Source organism: Gekko japonicus, unplaced genomic scaffold, assembly GCF_001447785.1.
Source record: "Gekko japonicus isolate JY-2015 unplaced genomic scaffold, Gekko_japonicus_V1.1 scaffold317, whole genome shotgun sequence".
Classification (NCBI taxonomy): Eukaryota; Metazoa; Chordata; class Lepidosauria; order Squamata; family Gekkonidae; genus Gekko; species Gekko japonicus.
Genome location: NW_015162487.1, coordinates 576,403 through 595,339, shown reverse-complemented (window position 1 = coordinate 595,339; position 18,937 = coordinate 576,403). Strand labels below are relative to the sequence as shown.

The 18,937-nt window shown below is 46.5% G+C and overlaps 1 protein-coding gene across 1 annotated transcript in view; it reads left to right on the top strand.

Moving 5' to 3' along the window:
• The window catches only part of PIKFYVE (phosphoinositide kinase, FYVE finger containing), a 108,492-nt gene that overhangs the window by 25,483 nt on the left and 64,072 nt on the right, over window positions 1-18,937 (top strand). Inside the window, exons 7-11 of the mRNA XM_015405936.1 lie at window positions 5,457-5,592; window positions 8,601-8,758; window positions 9,794-9,905; window positions 12,233-12,380; window positions 12,857-13,024. Of these exons, the coding sequence (XP_015261422.1) occupies window positions 5,457-5,592; window positions 8,601-8,758; window positions 9,794-9,905; window positions 12,233-12,380; window positions 12,857-13,024 (722 nt within the window). The remainder of the gene's footprint in view (window positions 1-5,456; window positions 5,593-8,600; window positions 8,759-9,793; window positions 9,906-12,232; window positions 12,381-12,856; window positions 13,025-18,937) is intronic.

Below are 18,937 nucleotides of genomic sequence, written 5' to 3'. Positions count from 1 at the left end.
CGGAAGAGGTTGCGTTATAGTCAACAGTTGGGAAGAGGTCTGCAAACAGAGTGTGGAGTCCAGAGTTCGGGCCGAGCACTGGAGAAAATGACACCAGAGATACGAGGGCCTGTGAAATTCCTCAGCTGGCTGCTAGCCCCGGGTGGAGCGTTCGAGTATCTGTTCCCAGAAAGCCAGCCCCAGATGCCTTGCATAGAGCAAGAAGCGTTCCAGGAACATGTGTGCTTGTGCAACTTAATAGCTGGCGCTGAAGAAATCTGCTGTGGCAGGCAGGCGTTTGTGTCATTGACTTCCTGCCTGACCAGTTGTGCTTTTGGGCCTTGTTTATTAAGCAGACAGTCCGGGTGCAAAGGGGCATGTTAATGCCCTTTAGGTTCTCGTGATTATTGGCCATCTAAAGACCTTCCCCTTTTAAAGCTCTTTCCACAGCCGTGCAGCAGAAGGCCTAGACGCCCCCACAGCCTGTCAGCCAAACCTTTGCTTTTTTGTGCAGCATTAAACCGAATTTCTAGATCTCAGCATAGCTGTGCCTCCCGCCCCATGCCTCAGCACAGCCGTGCCCCCTGCTGCACACCTCAGTATAGCACTGTGCCCCCCTGCCCCACTCTGGGCCATGAAAAAGGGGTTCTGCTAACTTTTTATTGAAGCATACAATACCGAATGATGACTTAGAAGCTGGATGCAACTGCATCGGTTGCGAGCCAGTTTGGTGTAGCAGTTAGGAGCGTGGACTCTGAACCAGGAGAACTGGGTTTGATTCCCCACTCCTCGACATGCAGCTGCTGGCGTAACCATGGGTCAGTTACACATCCTTTCAGAGCTGTTCTCTTAGGAGCAGTTCTTGAAAGAGCTCTCTCAGCCCCACCTACTTCACAGGATGTCTGTTGTGGGGAGGGGAAGGCAAAGGAGTTTGTAAGCCACTCTGAGACTCCTCCAGGTAGTGAAGAGCAGGGTATATATCCAATCTCCTTCTCTCCCCCCCCCCTCCTCCCATACATGGTGAATTTAAATAACGTCCATTTTTTAATTTAATAATTTGCATCCTGCTCTTGTCAGCGGGGGAACCCAGATGGCTTAGAATACAAAGGGGGAAAATACAACAGAAACGGAGGGATGCAGAAGGTTTCTGATGAAGATCAGGCCTTCGTCTTTCTTTCTTTCTTTCTTTCTTTCTTTCTTTCTTTCTTTCTTTCTTTCTTTCTTTCTTTCTTTCTTTCTTTCTTTCTTTCTTTCTTTCTTTCTTTCTCCCAGCTCTAGGTTTACAGCCCTTGACGTTTTGCCCTTTGGCTCTCAGCCAAGGGCTCGCTCTAGCCTCTGGGCACACCCTTCTGTTTTTGATACTTGTGAGAAGCAGAGGAGAAACAGATTCTGACTTGGCCGGATCTTTTTCAATTCTTGCTAGCCAGCCAGTGGCTTTTTCCCGCTTCCTCCCTCCTTCATTCCCTCATGAACTGAGGCGGGGGAAGTCGGATGTCCCACAAAGCGGTGGTGTGAGTTGGCTCGCCAACGGTTGCTTTACCTGGAGTCACACAGTTTTATATTTGTACCGCGAAACTCAGAGGCGAAGAGAAATTTTAAGTGTTGGTATGAAAGCAGATGATCGTTCACTGATTCTGTCATAGAGCTGGGGAGGCAGGGAAATCCCTTCTGTCAGTAGAGGCAGACAGTGAGATTTTAAGCCATTATATTACTGTGTAAATAATTAATACCACTTGGCTGCCTGAACTGATGTGATGCTCCAGTTAGGAGAACCGAAGCCTCTTTTGGGAGGGGCCGTGGCTCAGTGGCAGAACGTCTGCTTGGCATGCAGAAGGTCCCAGGTTCAATCCCTGGCATCTCCACTTAAAAGATATGGCAGTGGGTGATGTGAAGGACCTCTGTCTGAGACCTTGGAGAGCCATTGCCAGTCTGAGTAGACAATACTGACTTTGGTGGACCAAGGGTCTGATTCTGTATGAGGCAGATTCATGCGTTCATGATGCCCCCCTCGGCCCGCCCCCCCCCCCCAGTGGGGTTTGGCAGCGTTGGTGGATTTAGTTTAAAGCAATTACTTTTGTTAGTTCTTGTCAGCTTCTTATAGTGGGGGAACATTTATTTATTTATTTATAAATTCAATTTGTGCCCCGCCCTCCCCGCTACGGGGACGACCGTCTCTCAGTATGAACCAAACGCTCAGCTGTAATCGGTTAGAAGCACATTTTTAGGAAGAATGGTCCTGTTGGACTTGGGAGCGGGTGATACGAATTGCAATATTGTGCTGCCTCCCACATCCACTAACTGGTGAACCTGGCAACCCACGTTTAACTCTCTTGTGTCTGATAGGGGGAAGCAGCATCAGCACTTGTGTGTTAAGTGCTGTAACCACTTACCAGGTAGAGGATTACATTGCTTAAATATTCTTTACCAGTACCTGTCAGGTTCCAAAGCCAAACAAAGGAGTACACGCATAAGGTTATACTTTAGAAGAAGAAGAAGAAGAGATTGGATTTATACCCTGCCCTTCACTTGGAGTCTCAGAGCGGCTTACAAACTCCTTTCCCTTCCCCTCCCCACAACAGACACCCTGTGAGGTAGGTGGGGCTGAGAGAGCTCTGACACAAACTGCTCTTTTTCAAGGACAGCTGTGCCAGAGCTTGTGACTGACCCAAGGTCACATCACCAGGTGCAAGTGGAGGAGTGGGGAATCAAACCCGGTTCTCCCAGATTAGAGTCCACGCACTTAACCACTACACCAAACTGGCTCTCATAGCTCTTTATTGCAAGAGCTATGGAGGCAGTAACATGGTCACTGTTAGGAATGGCTACTTTCCTACAAGCATACAGGGATATAGGCAGGGGTCTTTTTGTAGAAAAAGCCCAGCAGGAACTCATTAGCATAATAGGCCACACCCAACAGCAGGATCTCATTAGCATATTGGGCCACACCCCTGACAGCACAGCTCATTAGCACATGTTACCAGAAGTGTGGTTATTCAGCCACACCCACCTTTTGCTTGTTATTCTGTTTACCTTGTTTGTTGTCAAAACCCAGGGCCTTTTTTTGTAGCAGGAACTCCTTTGCACGTTAGGCCACACACCCCTAATGTAGCCAATCCTAATGAGTTTCTGCTGTTGGGTGTGGCCTATTATGCTAATGAGTTCCTGCTGGGCGTGGCCAACTTGGGAGCCAGCCGGAACTCCGTTCCTGTGCGTTCCTGCCCAAAAATAGCCCTGGATATAGGGTATTCGTACCCCCCCCCCCCACTCCTAGGCCAATAGGCCTGACTCCCGCGCACGGGAGAATGGGGCCCCAGGCCGTTAACAGCCAAAGCTGGGAATCGAAACCTATCCCACGGATAATAGATGGGGAGACACTACACAGACAGCAAGCTAGCAAGGTCATAGATAAGCAAGGACAAAGGAATGCGGCATCAGTTGGTACACAGGTCAAGCAGCTGCCCTCTCGCCCATAAACATCATGGCAGCATAGCTGACGGTACCCAGGGAAAGACATTTTGATACATCGTCTACAGATTTTAAAAAAAATCAGTGGTGGTATTGGTGGATCCTTCTTAGGGCCCGAGACTAGAAATGGGTTAATTTTCTGTTCACTTCTGTGTGACACTTGGGAGGAAATTTGAGCTCTGAAGTGTTAACTGTTCTTTAAATTTACACTTCACTTTTTCCCCTATGAGGAAAGCAGCTTACAACATTGTTCTCCCCCTCCTCCATTTTGTTCTCACAACAGCTGTGACACTGTGAGGTAGATGAGGCTGAGAGAGTGACTGGCTCACAGTCACTCAGTAGGGTTGCCATGGCACTGTGGGGATTCAAACAGGTTTGTCCCAGATCTGGCACTCTAACCACTACACAACCACCACCATCTGTATGGTGCACACCCAATTTCTTGCTTTGTATAATATTCCGGTTTCCCTTTGGCATCTTGTCATTCTGTGAATAGCTGTCACTGAAACAAAGGAAGCTGAAGTGATTGGAAACATAGTGCTCTGAATTAAATGTGCCTGGGGGCAACCCATTTCTGGATTTTTATTCCTGCCACCACTGAAATGCTATAGCCAGGTCGCCAGCATTGGGCTCACGGCAGAACAACCATCTCACAGAGACCCTGTTTTCCAGGCGCTGGTGCTTGCCTGCAGGGCGGCCATCTTCTGAGTTGTCTCAGTTGTGCTCACCGCTCAGTCTCATGCGAAGCCCCACCTGGAAGCCCCAGTTTCCCCTAAAGTCTCCCCCCTCGTGAGTGGAAGCTGACTGGGGCCTCCATGCCTTCCCAAAGAGTCTGTTTTAATTATATGTTTGGGTATGTGTGTCATGGTTTTAAAATACAATTTTACTACATGTATTTTTGTTAAGTCGCTCACTTAACAAAGCAGTCGGAGAGTGATTCAGCAAGAACACAACTTTATTCTTCAACTCGAACACAACTCCAACACGGATCAACATCTGATAGCCAGAACAGCCTTTACATTGCAGCTGTCCTGCTTTTAAACATTCCCGGCTAATGTAGCCACACCCACTGTACAGATACCAACCAATAAGGTTGTTCACATAAGGACCAATCATGGATGTTCCTGCTCAGGGAGCTTGCTAGAAGGTGATTGGTTAGGTGCTTTCTGGGCTAGTAACACGATTGGATGGATTTGGATCCTAGCCCAGGACGAAGATTTACATTACACTTCAATTAGATGTTTCACAACATATCATGCATTCAAGGCAGCTTTAAATACACTACAATTTTAAATTCTTAGCTGCCTTGGTGGCCCTTGTGAGGGCAGAAAGGCAGGATATACATTTTGTAAAATAAACTCCAGCTTGCCACGAGCGGGAATTGTGCTTGAGACTTTTTAATTAAGTTGATCTTAATTCCTCCCCCCCTTCCCCCCGGTTTAAATAAGGAGAAGAGGATCTAAAGCGAGTTTCTGTTTATTGTTTTGAGAGTAAAGATGGGTGAAAGAACTATGTGGTAAAGCTAGCTCAGTATTTGAAGAGAGCCCTTGCTTCTAGTTACAGGGTTTTTAAAATGGCTGCATACCTGGACAGCAGTGACTCGGTGAGAGGGAGAGGCTCCTAACACACTGAAAAATCCTGTTATAAAATTTAGTAATAATTTAAGAAGACAAAGAAAGGTGTAAGAAGAAGAGAAGAAGAAGAGATTGGATTTATACCCCGCCCTTCACTACCCAAAGGTGTCTCAGAGCGGCTTACAAACTCCTTTCCCTTCCCCCTCCCCACAACAGACACCCTGTGAGGTAGGTGGGGCTGAGAGAGCTCTTGACAGAAACGGCTCTTTTTTCAAGGACAGCTCTTATCAGAACTACGGCTTGTCCAAGGTCATCCAGCCAGGTGCAAGTGGAGGAGTGGGGAATCAAACCCGGCTCTCCCAGATTAGAATCCGCGCTCTTAACCACTACACCACACTGGCTCTTTGAATCTGATCAGTGTTCCGTTTGTCCCACCAGGTCAGCCAGCATCACAAACCTGTCTCTGGATCGTTCAGGGCCTTCCATGGGGCCTGCCTATGAGACCTCGGTCAGTCCGCAAGCGAACCGCACTTATGCAAAGGAGGCCAACGAAGATGAGCGCAAAATTCTGCTGGTACGAGCCAAGCTCTTGTTTCTGTGTTGCTCGCTTCTGAGAGGAACAGGTTCCTGTTGTGTACCTTTTGGGTACAATCCAAACAAAACTATTTAGAATCAATGTACAAACAATATGTGAGATAACCAACCCTTTGTGGAAAATATAAAATTGTTTTAAAAACACCTTTTACAAAGCATCTGTGATTGTTAATTGTTAATGGCAGTTAGCCTTTAGACTGTAACTTTCGGCTTCGATAAAAGTAGCGTTGTGCCTTGTGAATAAGCTATTTGTCTTATGAGGGAATTGTGGTTTTGATTAAAAAAACTACGCTGAAACAAGGAGCAACCTTGGGCTACTCGTCAGCTGAAGCCGAAGTTTAAAATGGAGGGCACATTCTATAGAAGTTGAGATTTACAATCTGTAGCTAATTGCCATTGACAATATTGTGGACTTTATACTTTATTGTGTTTGGATATTGTAAGGCGGAATGTGAGAGTACTATATATTTAATTGCAGATGCTTTGTAAAAGGTGTTTTCCCCCTCTGGCCTTTTAAACTTGTTCTTTTGTATGTTGGTGCTTCTTTTACTAATTGTGTTCCGTCCTTTCTTCATGGAGCTCGGGGTTATCCTAACAGCCCTGTATTATGTTAAATTCATCTAATTGCCCATCTTGGCAGAGGTTTCCATGTGCTTGGCCCCTCTTACTGTATTGTATTAACATTGGTGTTTCTACAGCATTTTCAAAGCACGTAAGGATTATGAGAACTCTGTAAAGTAGACCAGTATTGTCCCAATATTGCAGATTTTTTAGGAGGGAGGAGGGCTGTAAAGGGGGTGTGCCTAAGGTTATCTAGTGATTTCCTGGCAGATGGGACACTCAAGCCAAGGACTTCCTGATAAGTAGTTCACACTGTACTCCTAAGCAGAGTTATGCCTCCCTCAGCCCACTGACGTCCGAGGACTTAGAAGGGTATAGCTCCATTTTGGATTGCACTGTCCGTCTCTTAGTTTCTACACTGCACAGACTGTTCTTAAATCATCGCTTACTTTTATTTTTTAAAGGCCCTTAAACAATATCTGATTGTAGGTAGGTCTAGGGATAGAACATTAATGGTTTCCTAAATACGGCTGCCTTTTTGCGATTGAAAGTCGCCTCTTGTTTGCGTGGAGTGTGTTTGCTGTTTTCTGTCTTTTGTTTATTTATTGTCCACCTATTCCACTGAGACTCAAAGAGGATTACATGGCATAAAACAATGTAATCGCATGCATTATACACAGCAGCCTTATGTGTAGAGTACACCTCCCTGCAGTCTTTCCTCCATGTGTGAGAAACTCATGTGTAAGCAAGTGTAAAAACAGAGCAGAATGTTTGAAATGCCTCCGTTGTGAAGTGTTGTGGCTGAGGTGGTTTCGGGTGGTTTCTGGGGAGTTGGATTTCTAAACTTCTTGAGCACACGGGCCATCCTGTGATGTTCAGACACATGATACGCTAGTGCTGAAGAAATGTTTGTTATTCTCAGTGGTGTCCATGGTAAAGCCTACATAATAACCTTTTCTTCAGAATCCTGCTTTGCTGTAGCAGACATCAACTTCTGTTTTCACAGTCTGTGTTGGGGGCTGGGTGGAATTTTGAGGTGATGAGCATAGGGTTGCCTATTATGCTAATGAGTTCCTGCTGGGCGTGGCCAACTTGGGAGCCAGCTGGGACTCCGTTCCTGTGCGTTCCTGCCCAAAAATAGCCCTGGGGTTGCCACTGGTAGGGGGTGGGGGACCAGCGTTGCCAGATCCAGGCTGGGAAACGCCTGGAGATTTGGGGGTGGAGCCTGGGGAGCATGGGGACCTCAGTGGGGGGCAATGTCATAGAATCCACCCTCCAAAGCATATGTTTCCCCCAGGCAAACTGATCTGCATAGTCTGGAGATAAGCTGTAATTCTGGGGGATCCCCAGGTCCCACCTGGAGACTGGCATTCCGAGATGAGCACACTGTTAAAGCTCCCTCTTTAAGATAGTCCACTTCTGTTCCCAAAGGAGGGAAAAATTCAGATTACTCTGAGGGAGAGGAAGTCGCTGAGAAGGCGTGGATGACTCCAAGGGTCCCAGTCAGTGTTCCCTCTAAGCTGAGTTAGTGTGAGCTAGCTCACATTTTATAAGCCTCCGGCTCACACATTCTTGTCTCAGCTCAGGCAGGATGGGGCTCCAGAGCAAACTAATTTATGCAGCAGCCAAATCACTCGCTCACGACTTTCATGCCAGTAGCTCACGAAGTAGAATTTTTGCTCACAAGACTCCACAGCTTAGAGGGAGCATTGGTCCCAGTGAGGGGACTGAGAAGGACTTGCACCAAGTGTGGGAGGGGCTACTTAAATCCATTTTCTAAAAAAAATAGTTGTCTTCAGTGTAGCAAAAGCCCACCACGTCCCCTGAAATTTACCTTTAGTGTTGTTTTTTTAATTGTCAAGAGAACAAAATGTTCAGAAGAGTCTTTTTACTGCTTTCCTTAAAGGATCCATAGGTAGAAGGCAGTGAAGGGAATTTTAACAGTTCATTTCTTAAAAGTGCTTGTCCTCATATTTTTAAAAGTGAGTAACAGCGAGATTTGATTCCAGCAGCACCTCAGGGATCAACAAGATTTTTGGGATATGAACGTTGGAGAGTGAAAGCCATTGCCTTCCTCTGCATAGCAACCCTGGCCTTCTTTGGCGGTCTCCCATCCAAGTACGAAGCCTTATTTTGGTCTAGATTCAAGTGCAGCAGCACCTTAGAGACCAACAAGACTTTTGGGACACGAGCTACGTAGCTTCATCTGAACGATAGCTGCATAGAGTAAAAAAGTGTCTCCACCTTGTCTTGGCTTCAGTGCACCTGAAAACCATTAGTAAATAATTTGCACCAGATGTCGACAGCACACACACACACACACACACACACACACACACACACACACACACCGCCTTGAGGACACTTAAGCCTCCCCTCAGACATGTGCTATCTAAAAAAAATTAAAAAGTCATCTTTACCTTGTAGGACTCAGTCCAGCTGAAGGACCTGTGGAAGAAAATCTGCCACCACAGCAGCGGGATGGAGTTTCAGGATCACCGCTATTGGCTGCGGACGCATCCCAACTGCATTGTGGGAAAGGAGCTGGTCAACTGGCTCATGAGGAACGGCCACATCACTACGCGGTACGGAAGCTCCATGAGACTGAGGAACATTGTGTAGCTCTCTTTTTAGGGAGTGCATTTCTTCTCTCGCCTACCTTGGCCTGCTAGTGCTGAGTCTGTTTGCATACTTATTATTAGTTATTTATTACTTGTATTTATAGCCCACCCATCCTGCAAGTGGGCTCAGGGCGGGTAACATTATGTTAGTTATACAATAAATATAGTTAAAAGAAAAAAAATCACAGCAACAAAGTCACCTGGCTGTGAAGATGAAGAGGAGATTGGATTTATACCCTGCCCTTCACTTGGAGTCTCAGAGCGGCTTACAAACTCCTTTCCCTTCCCCTCCCCACAACAGACACCCTGTGAGGTAGGTGGGGCTGAGAGAGTTTTGACAGAAACTGCTGTTTCAAGAACAGCTCTGGCAGAACTATGGCTTGCCCAAGGTCATCCAGCAGCTGCAAGTGGAGGAATGGGGAATCAAACCCAGTTCTCCCAGATTAGAGTCCGTGCACTTAAACACTACACCAAACTGGTGAGAGAGGTTCCCTGACGTATTATTTGGATTGATAGGTGGGTGGCAACAACCTCAGGGAGGCCGTACACGGACACCCACTGCCTCAGGCTGTGGAGATAACTTGCCATACATTTGGGAGCAGGGAGAGATCATTTACACCTTGACTTTCCATCAGAGTAATCACCGTGCTGCTTTGAGGTACACAGTGCTTTGGATTGTTCAGAATTGATGGGGGTACACGATGCTACTTTATGGTCGATTTTAATGGCCCTGCAGAGATGTGTTGTGTGTTCTGTCCCAAGCCCTTCCCCTCTGCTCTAATTAGGCTAGTCACTTATGTGCATGGTACCTTTGCACCCTGAGTTCCTTCTCTGCAATACCCCCTCCCACCTTCCAACACTCTGCCCTCAAGGAGACCCATGTGAACTGGGTTTCCTTGAGGGCAGGGTGTGCGTGCTGCAGAATGGGGAAGAGCCTTGGTGCTCACGGAGTTCAGAGGAAGCCTTTTGGTTGAAGTCTGTGCCCTTGTTTCTTTCCAGAGCTCAAGCCATAGCGATTGGGCAGGCCTTAGTCGACGGCCGGTGGTTGGAATGTGTCAGCCATCTTGGCCAGCTCTTCCGAGATGAGTATGCACTTTACAGACCGCTACAGGTAGGAATCTTGTTCCGTACTGAATGACTTACATGGGAGTTGTACTTTCTTTTTTCTTTTAAAGTTACTGTTTCTTGCCCCAGCGTAGTGACTTTTAATATTTTACCAGGAGGGTTTTGTTTGTTTTTTTGTTTGGAAAGTGTGGCAGAGGACGTCAGCTGACATAATTGCCACTAATCTAATTCACGGAAGGTCAAGAAATTTACCAAGAGAGGTGTGAAACATCCACTGACAATGTCACCTCTGGGAGGGAGGGAGGCGAATAGGGTTTCAAAGTTTACTTTCTTGAGTTAAAGTTGTTACCCAAGTTTTTCTTTTTCTTTCACCCAAGGTTTCGTTTTCTTATTAATTAGCTGTCTTAGAATGTGATTTTAAATTGTGGGGTTTTTTTTAATGTACTTTTACAGCTGTTCGATTTACACTGAAAGCCGCCTTGAGTTCCGTAAGGTTGGAAAGGCAGCTAATGAGTATTTTAAACAAATCAAAATAAAGATAAGTCCTAAAGCTATTTGTGGTAAGTGTACACCAGCTTGGGCTCTTATCAGGTTCGGAGCATGTCAACAACATTTTCGTGTAGGATGTCATCAAGTGCCGCTGTGACCCTTGCCCTAGAACAGCATGTCCCCCCCCAAAAAAATTTTTTTAATTATCCGAGTCTTTCACATTAAAAAAAAAAAGAGGAGGGTGATTTAATTATTTCATAATAGTGTAAGCCTTTGATTTTATTGTCCCGTTCATTATGAAAGCAAGCTGGGATGTTGAACATATGACATCAGGGACTTCCTGGTAGAGTAGCGTGTGCTGCTGATCAGGAGGTCTAATCCTGAATTTGCAAAGTCATAAGGTGCATAATGCTCATGGGATTCTATTGGGTTCTCTACTGTGAAGCATTGGACTGAATCCAAATCCTCATACTATCATGCAGCTCGCTGGGTGATTTTGGGCCACTCGCTTGCCCTCTCTCAATCTGGAGAGAGATGCAGACCAGGTTTCTTTCAGTTGCTCACGGGCCGGATAAGAGCCCTGGATGGGTTGTATGTTGACTCCCGTGCACTAGATGCTGTACAAGATATTGCACAAGCAGAACTGTGCTGATGGCTTAAAGCATACAATTTATCCTTTGTTTAGTGCATTTCCCCCCCCTGCCTTTCCGCCTTCAAGCATCTCAGGGTGGTTTATATGGTTCTCCCCCCCACCAAAAAAAGAGACAAATTTAAGTGGGTTCTAGACAATGTTCCCTCTGAGCTGTGCTCGTGAGCGTCCGCTCATTGACACAGGAAGCCCCGCTCAGCAGCAGTCTGGAGCCATGCAGTGTCTTGCACTGTCCATTGCCCGTTTTAAGATTACACCAGCTGTTCTGCTCAGGATGCGAACTGCTCTGCTCGGTCGGGAGAAAAATTAGAGGGAACATTCTGGACCAAATCAAGCCTGAACTCTCCCTAGAAGCTAAAATGACCAAACTGAGGCTATCATACTTGGTCACCTTATGAGAAGGCAAGAGTCCCTGGAAAAGACAGCAAGGCTAGGAAAAGTTGAAGGCAGCGGGAGAAGAGGAAGGCCCAACAGGAGATGGATTGACTCAGTCAAGAAAGCTCCACGGCCCTCAGTTTTCAACACCTGCCCAAGGCTGTTAACAATAGGACTTTTTGGAGGTCATTATTTATTACGGTCTCCATTATATCAGAAGCAACTTGATGGCACTTAACACCCACCCACCCATTTTACCCTCACAGTAGCATTGTGGGGTGGTTTTGGCTTAGAGAATGAGTGGCTCGAGTTCACCCAAATTCATCCAAGCTGGGGTGTTCTGGTTGCAGGTTTGCAGAAACACCCCCATAAACTTGTTTCTATCCATAATCCTATTCTCAGCCCTTTCCCCCTTGTCCACTCATCCTTTCCCCCCCAGAATATTTCTATAAAGGTAAAGGTTCCCTTGCTCGAAAGCCAGTCGAGTCCGACTCTAGGGTTGCGGTGCTCATCTCCGTTTCAAAGCCGACACGCTCTCAAGAATAATGATGGAAACCAAAGAGCCTGTTTGGTGTAGTGGTTAAATGTGCGGACTCTAATCTGGGAGAACCAGGTTTGATTCCCCACTCCTCCACTTGCAGCTGCTGGATGACCTTGGGCGAGCCATAGTTCTGTCAGAGGTGTTCTTGAAAAGAGCCGTTCTCAAGCGAGCTCTCTCAGCCCCACCTACCTCACAGGGTGTCTGATGTGGGGAGGGGAAGGGAAAGGAGTTTGTAAGCCGCTCTGAGACTCCAAATGAAGGGCAGGGTATGAATCCAATCTCTTCTTCTTCTTTTTCTTTTCCTATTGCGATCTCACAGAGTACAGAATTTTCGGAAACCCCCTCTCCGGACAGTGATTCTGTCAACTCAGTGGAAGGCCATTCTGAACCCTCTTGGTTCAAAGACATCAAATTCGATGACAGCGACACAGAACAGATTGCTGAAGAAGGAGACGATAACATGACCAGTGAGTCTGAATTATTAACAACCAGTGAAAGTTCCCGCTTGGCTTTGCCTGCAGCTGCCGTAGTCCTTTAAAAAAGCTTTAATTAGTCCCTTTTGAAGCAGAGGCAGTATCCCCAACCCCCCGTGTGGCCTGCTACAGACGTTTGTTCCGGTTTCCAAACTAGCTTGAGACGTCTGTGCTTTAGCCGTGTGAATCCTCCTGTTGGCCTGGCGGCTACTCCACTTAAAAAAAACTAAAATGAACAAACAGCCTTTTGACTGCATCTGAAGGCGACGGATGCTGGCAGGGCTCGAGTAGATAAAAACACCATGTCTGTCTCTTTCTGTCTGTCTCTCTGCTTATAGCATTGCACAATGGGCTTTGTGTAATTCAAGACCGTTTCTCTCCTCTCCTTGATATCTTCCGTACACACCCGTCTGAACCCACCCACCCCTTCTCCTCCCTGTATTTCCCCCCCCCTGCCCGAATCGCAAAAGATTCCGCCAGCCCTAGCAAGCGTCCCTCAGTCAGCAGCTTCCAGTCTGCCATGGACAGCGACTCAGCCGCTTCCATCAGCCTGAACGTGGAGCTGGACAACGTGAACTTCCATATCAAGAAGCACTCCAAGTACCCTCACGTGCCCCCTCACCCTGCCGACCAGAAAGGTAGGAGGTGGTTACACCGCCCCCCCCCCTTGGAGATGCTCAAGGGTGAGGGCTAGGGCTCCTCAGATAGCTGTTGATCTGAATGCGGTCTCTGCCCCCCCATCCCCTGGGTTGATTCTGCCTAGCCACGTGGCTTCCTGTTGTTTTAAAGGACCTTGAAACTGCAGACGGTCAGCGTAGGGTGCGCAGTTTCTTGTGTAACGTGCCTTAGAAGCAGCCATTTGTTCACACAGGTTGTCCCTACCCAAAAAACCATATATCAGTTGCTTAATCCATCACTGATATCGTATGTAATAAGGTCACCCAGCAAGCTTCCGTGGCAGGAATGGGGGTTCAGACCTCGGTCTCCCAGGTTCCTACCCCGCCATTCTTTCTGCTCTGCTGTGCTGTGGTTGATTCTCCCTTCGTGCTGTTCCTGGGGAGTTCCCCTGCCCCCCCTTAGCACCATGGGGTGTGTGTGTGTGTTTTGGGCTGTGTCCAGAGAGGGGAGGCAAAATCATATCCCAGTCTGTGGAAATTGCCAGCACATCCCGGTTTAAGAGGGGGAGGGACCATAGCTCAGTGGTAAAGCACCCACGTTGCATGCAGAAGGTACCGGGTTCAATTCCTGGCATTTCCAGCTAAGGGGGTCAGGTAGTGGGTGGTGTAAATGACCTCTGACCAAGGTGCTGGAGAGCAGTTGCCAGCATGAATGGACCCTACTGATTTTGATGGACTAATGGTCTGATTCAGGATAAGGTAGTTTCCTGTGCATTCAAGACAAAGGTGCCTTAAGAGCTCTGTCAAATGAGGCACCGGTCTCACAATAGCTAGTAGGCCAGTGTGGGGTATGCCAGGCCTGAGTCATTCGACATACATTGGGAGCGTTTGGTCCGTTTCCCTAAAGTAGAGCAAAGCCAAGCTGCTTTCATACTGGGTGGGGGGAGGAAACATAAAACCTACAACCAACCCCCAAACCAGAAAAAAATTGATGGGGAAAAAAAAATCTCCTTTACCTGATTATCTCTCTGTATCTAATATGTCAGAATAGAAACTGCTGGTTTTAAAGCAAATACACCATAGAATCGAAACAAAATGTCCCGTCATGTATAATGCTTAAAACCCTCGTCATCTCACAGTCATAAATCAGGAGACCAAATGTGTCTTCATTAATGGTTGACCTAATATGAATAGTGTTACAATACAAGGTAAAACTTGTATCAACAAGTGTTTGGACAATTCGCAGGGCCCTAGACTTCAAAGTTACCATAAAATTAAAATGCCCCCCCCCCCTTTTGGTAACTGTGAGTACCTACATTTAATTATATTGTTTTAAATATGCAGTGATTATTGCAAACAAGCTTCTAATAGAATACAAGCTGCTTATGGCCTAATAAGACAGCCACAGATAATTCATGGTTATATTTGATATTTAAATATTCTGGTAACTCTGTGGAAGTTAAAAATGCTATAGAGGGAAGCTTACATGAGCCCTGTAAATTGTTTAAACAACGCTGCTGTTGATCAAGGAGAAAGTTTTACTTTAGAACGTAATATTAGGCTGACAACTAATGAAGATGTGCTAGGGTCTCCTGGTTTATGTCTGTGCAATGAGGAGGGGTTTAAATATTTTTGGTTTTGGTGTTATGTACATTATTTTATAATGTGTTTTAAATCAGCAGCTGAATTCCTGCCATTATGTTGTTGATTTATTTTGTAATCGGTGCAGAGATGTTTAATACAACAGTTCTCTGTATAAAATCAGTCTTCCTGAGGGGGTAGCCATGTTGGACTGTTCCAGATTCTGAGGTAACTTAATGACAGGGACACACTTCTTGTGGCATCTGACCGGGGGGGTGTGTGTGTCCTCTGGCTCACAAAATCTGATATCACCTTAAAACTGTGCATCTTTAGGGTTCCACAGGACCTTGCTGTCTCCATACAGTTTAGAACCCAGACCTCTTTGTTTGAAAGCATTAAAACAGAAGGCTGCTGGTGATCATCTCTGCTTCTCTGTGGTAACCTCTCCCTCAGTGGTTGCCATTTGAGAAAGCAGACACTGAAATCCTGAAACACGAATTTTGCTCATTCTGTCCTCTTTCGTTTTCCTCATCTTTCCAACTCCATCCACTATGGAAATTAGATTGCCCCCCTTTTCATTTTTAAAAAAAGGAGGGACAGCCCCACCTACCTCACATAGCAAGCGAATTCACCTATGCATGCTCATGTGGAGAAGCTAACAAAGGTCATTCTCAGCTTAGTTCTCTGAGATACGCAACAGCTTCTGCTTACTAAAACGTTTTTGACCGAAGTGATGTGTAGTCAAACTAATGCTGTAGAAGTAACTGTAGTAATGAGGCTTATCTCTGGCTTGTACTTAGACATAACCCTAAGCTTTGTATAATGTGGTTGCATGTGTCAAAAAAAATGTTCTGATGTAGTTCATTGAGATAAAGACATTTAAATGGTCAGTCTTCCAGGTCTTTCACAAGAAATCCTGAAAAACCCGATTCAAAGTTTTATTGGCAGCTGACACAAATATATTGCCAAAGGGCTTAAAGAGCACTATGAACTTAAGCTACTTGGCAGCCAGATGGAGGCTTGGATCCAGCAATTTGCAATTGGAAATATAAATGGACTTTGCGCAGCCCTGCTTGCGCGAGATCTTGTGCAATGCCTACCGCTTTCCTCCCGATATTTTATAATGTCCAGAAATGTTAGGCACAAGATCTTCTGCAAGCAGAAATGCATATGGGGATATAGTAAGCTTGGCTTGGGCAAGCCAATACCACAGTGCTCAAGAGTTTTTTGTGGGTAACACTTAATTACCACCTAGAGTTAAATGCATACCGTAATAAAAGTAGCATAGGTTACTCCTTGAGGAGTAAAAACACAAAGTTAAAAGTCTGGCATGGGTTTTGAATCCATGCTCTGAGTCATATATCCCATGGCTGCTTCCATTTTAAATGGGTGTCTATGAAAGCATCCACGGATACGAGACTGTTCTGTCCGCTCTTTTAGGTGCTCACTTCTGTAGCAGTCCTGCTTCAGTACAGAGTGTGGTTCCTTAGCAGAAGGAGAGCCCTGCTAGATCAGGCCAGTGGTCTATTGAGTCCTGTTGCTTTGAATAGTGGTCATCTTGGCATGGAGGCCAAAGCCTTCCCCTAATATAGCCTCCGGGTTGCTGCCTATGCACACCATGGCCTTTGATGGACCTATCCTCCATGCATCTGTCTAACCCTCTGCTAAAGCTGCCTACACTCATAGCTGTCCCTGAGGCCAGTGCGAGTGAATTCCACATTTTAATTTCATCATTAAGACAAAAAAACCCCTTCCTTTTGTCTCTCCCAACTCTATTGCCCCTCAGGTACATCGGGTGCCCCTGAGGTTCTAGTGTTAAGGGAGAAAAGACTCCCTCTATCCATGGCTGTCCAACCCATGCATAAATGAATAAGTTTCAGTCGTCTCCCCCACTTAGCTGTTTGTTTTTTCTAGATTGAAAAGTCCCAGGTTCTGTAGCCTTCCCTCATAGGAAAAGGGGTTCCAACCCCTTAATCGTCTAGGTTGCCCGCCTCTATTTTTCCCAGTTTTGGTATACAGTGGCCTTATTGGGATACAGTGACCAGAACTGCACAAAGTATTCCAAATGAGGCTGCACCTGTAGCTCTGCTCTCCTGCCTGAATCTGTGTAACATAAGAAGAGTCCTGCTGGATCAGACCAGTGATCTGCCTAGTCCAGCATCCTGTCTCAGAGAGCCTGTTTGGTGTAGTGGTTAAGAGCGCAGACTCTAATCTAGGAGAACCGTGTTTGATTCCCCACTGCCCCACTCCTTCACGTGCAGCTGCTGGAGTGACCTGGGGTCAGTCCCAGTTCTCTCAGAGCTGCTCTCTCAAGAGCAGTTCGAAGAACTCTCTCAGCCCCACCTACCTCACAGGGTATCTGTTGTGGGGAGAGGAGGGGAAAGGAGATTGTAAGCCACTCTGAGACTCCCAAGTGAAGGGTGGAGTATAAAACCGAACTCCTCCTCTTCCTCCTCCTCCTCCTCCTCCTCCTCCTCCTCCTCCTCTGGGAAGCCAACAACAGGGTGTAGTGGCCGGGGCCTTCCCCTGATGTTACCTCCTGGCACTGGGATTCAGAGGATTAGTGCCTCTGAATGTGGAGGTTTGCTTTAGTCACCGCGGCTAGTAGCCACTGATAGGCCTTTCCCCCATTAATCTGTCTAATCTCCTTTTAAAGCTGTCTGTGCCTGTGGCCATCGCTGCATCCTCTCACAGTGAATCCCCTTTTAAAGCTCCTCAAAGTCTTTTAAAGTCTGATTCCCTGGAAGAAAGGCTCTTGACTTCTGGGGCGATGCTTCTGGGTTGATGCATATAAACTCGGCAGTGAACGCAGGAAAAGTAAGGCCAGACTGCCAGGCACCATAGTTGCTGGGTTTTGTTCTGTCATGTAAACTTGTAAGCGTAAGAACAGGAATGGGAGGAGTTGCCATTGGGGCTTCTGTAAAGTGTTTCAGCTTCACGTTCTTCGTCTGAAGTTGTAGGATGTCATCCTAGGGCAGGGAGTTTCTCGTATTGATGTCAGAAGGTGTAGCCCTGTCAGCCTGTGGTAGCAAAATTAAACGTAAGCCCAGTGGCACGGTAAATACTGACAAAACTGAGTCAGAGCTCCGTGCATTAGACACATGAAATATACATCCGTAGAAGTTATTTATAGTTAACATTGCAAGCAACAGAAAGGCAGAAGTGAAGAGACGTTCCAACAGAGCAGCTAGTTTGAAAACAATAACCAACTGGAGAGAAATCAGCCTGTTCGGAATTGGGGAACACTATCTGTTTATTTTTCCTTTATTCGTTTGTATCCTACATTTCTCTCCACTGGGGGAACTCAAAGCAGCTTACATCGTTTTCGTCTCTTCCATTTCATCCTCACAACAGCCCTGTGAGGTAGGTGAGGGTGAGAGAATGCGATTGCCCCAAGGTCACCTAGCGAGCTTCCATGGCAGAGTGGGGATTCGAACTTGGGTCTCCCAGATACTAATTTATTTACTTACTTATTAAATTTGTACCCCGCCCTACTCTATGGCAGGTCCCTAAAGAGACTGCGAAATGCTGGCCTAGATGAATCACAAGCGGGCATTAAGATTGCTGGGGAAAAGATCAACAACCTCAGATATGCAGACGATACCACTCTGATGGCAGAAAGTGAAGAGGACCTCAAGAGCCTCTTGCTCAGGGTAAAAGAGGAGAGCGCAAAAGTGGGCTTGAAGCTCAACATAAAAAAAAACTAAGATCATGGCATCCGGCCCCATCACTCCTTGGCAAATAGAAGGGGAAGTCGTGGAAGTAGTGACAGACATCACGTTCCTGGGATCCCAGATCACCGCAGACTGTGACAGCAGTCATGAAATTTAAAGACGCCTGCTCCTTGGGAGGAAAGAGATGGCGAACCTCAACAGCATGATAAAATGTAGAGACATCACCCTGCCAACAAAAGTCCGCATGGTCAAAGCAATGGTATTCCCAGTAGTCATGTATGGCTGCGAGAGTTGGACTATAAGGAAGGCAGACCGCCGAAGAATAGATTATTTTGAACTATGGTGCTGGAGAAGACTCTTGAGAGTCCCTTGGACTGCAAGGTGAACAAATCAGTCAATCCTAAAAGAAATCAACCCTGACTGTTCCCTGGAAGGCCAGATAATGAAACTGAAGCTCAAATACTTTGGCCACCCAATGAGAAGGGAGCACTCACTGGAGAAGACCCTGATGCTGGGAAAGACTGAAGGTCAAAGAAGATGGGGACAGCAAAGGATGAGATGGTTAGACAGTGTCATAGATGCAACAAACATGAAATTGAGCAAACTTCAGAGGATGGCGGAAGACAGGAGGGCCTGGCATGATCTGGTCCATGGGGTCGCGAAGAGTCGTACTCGACTG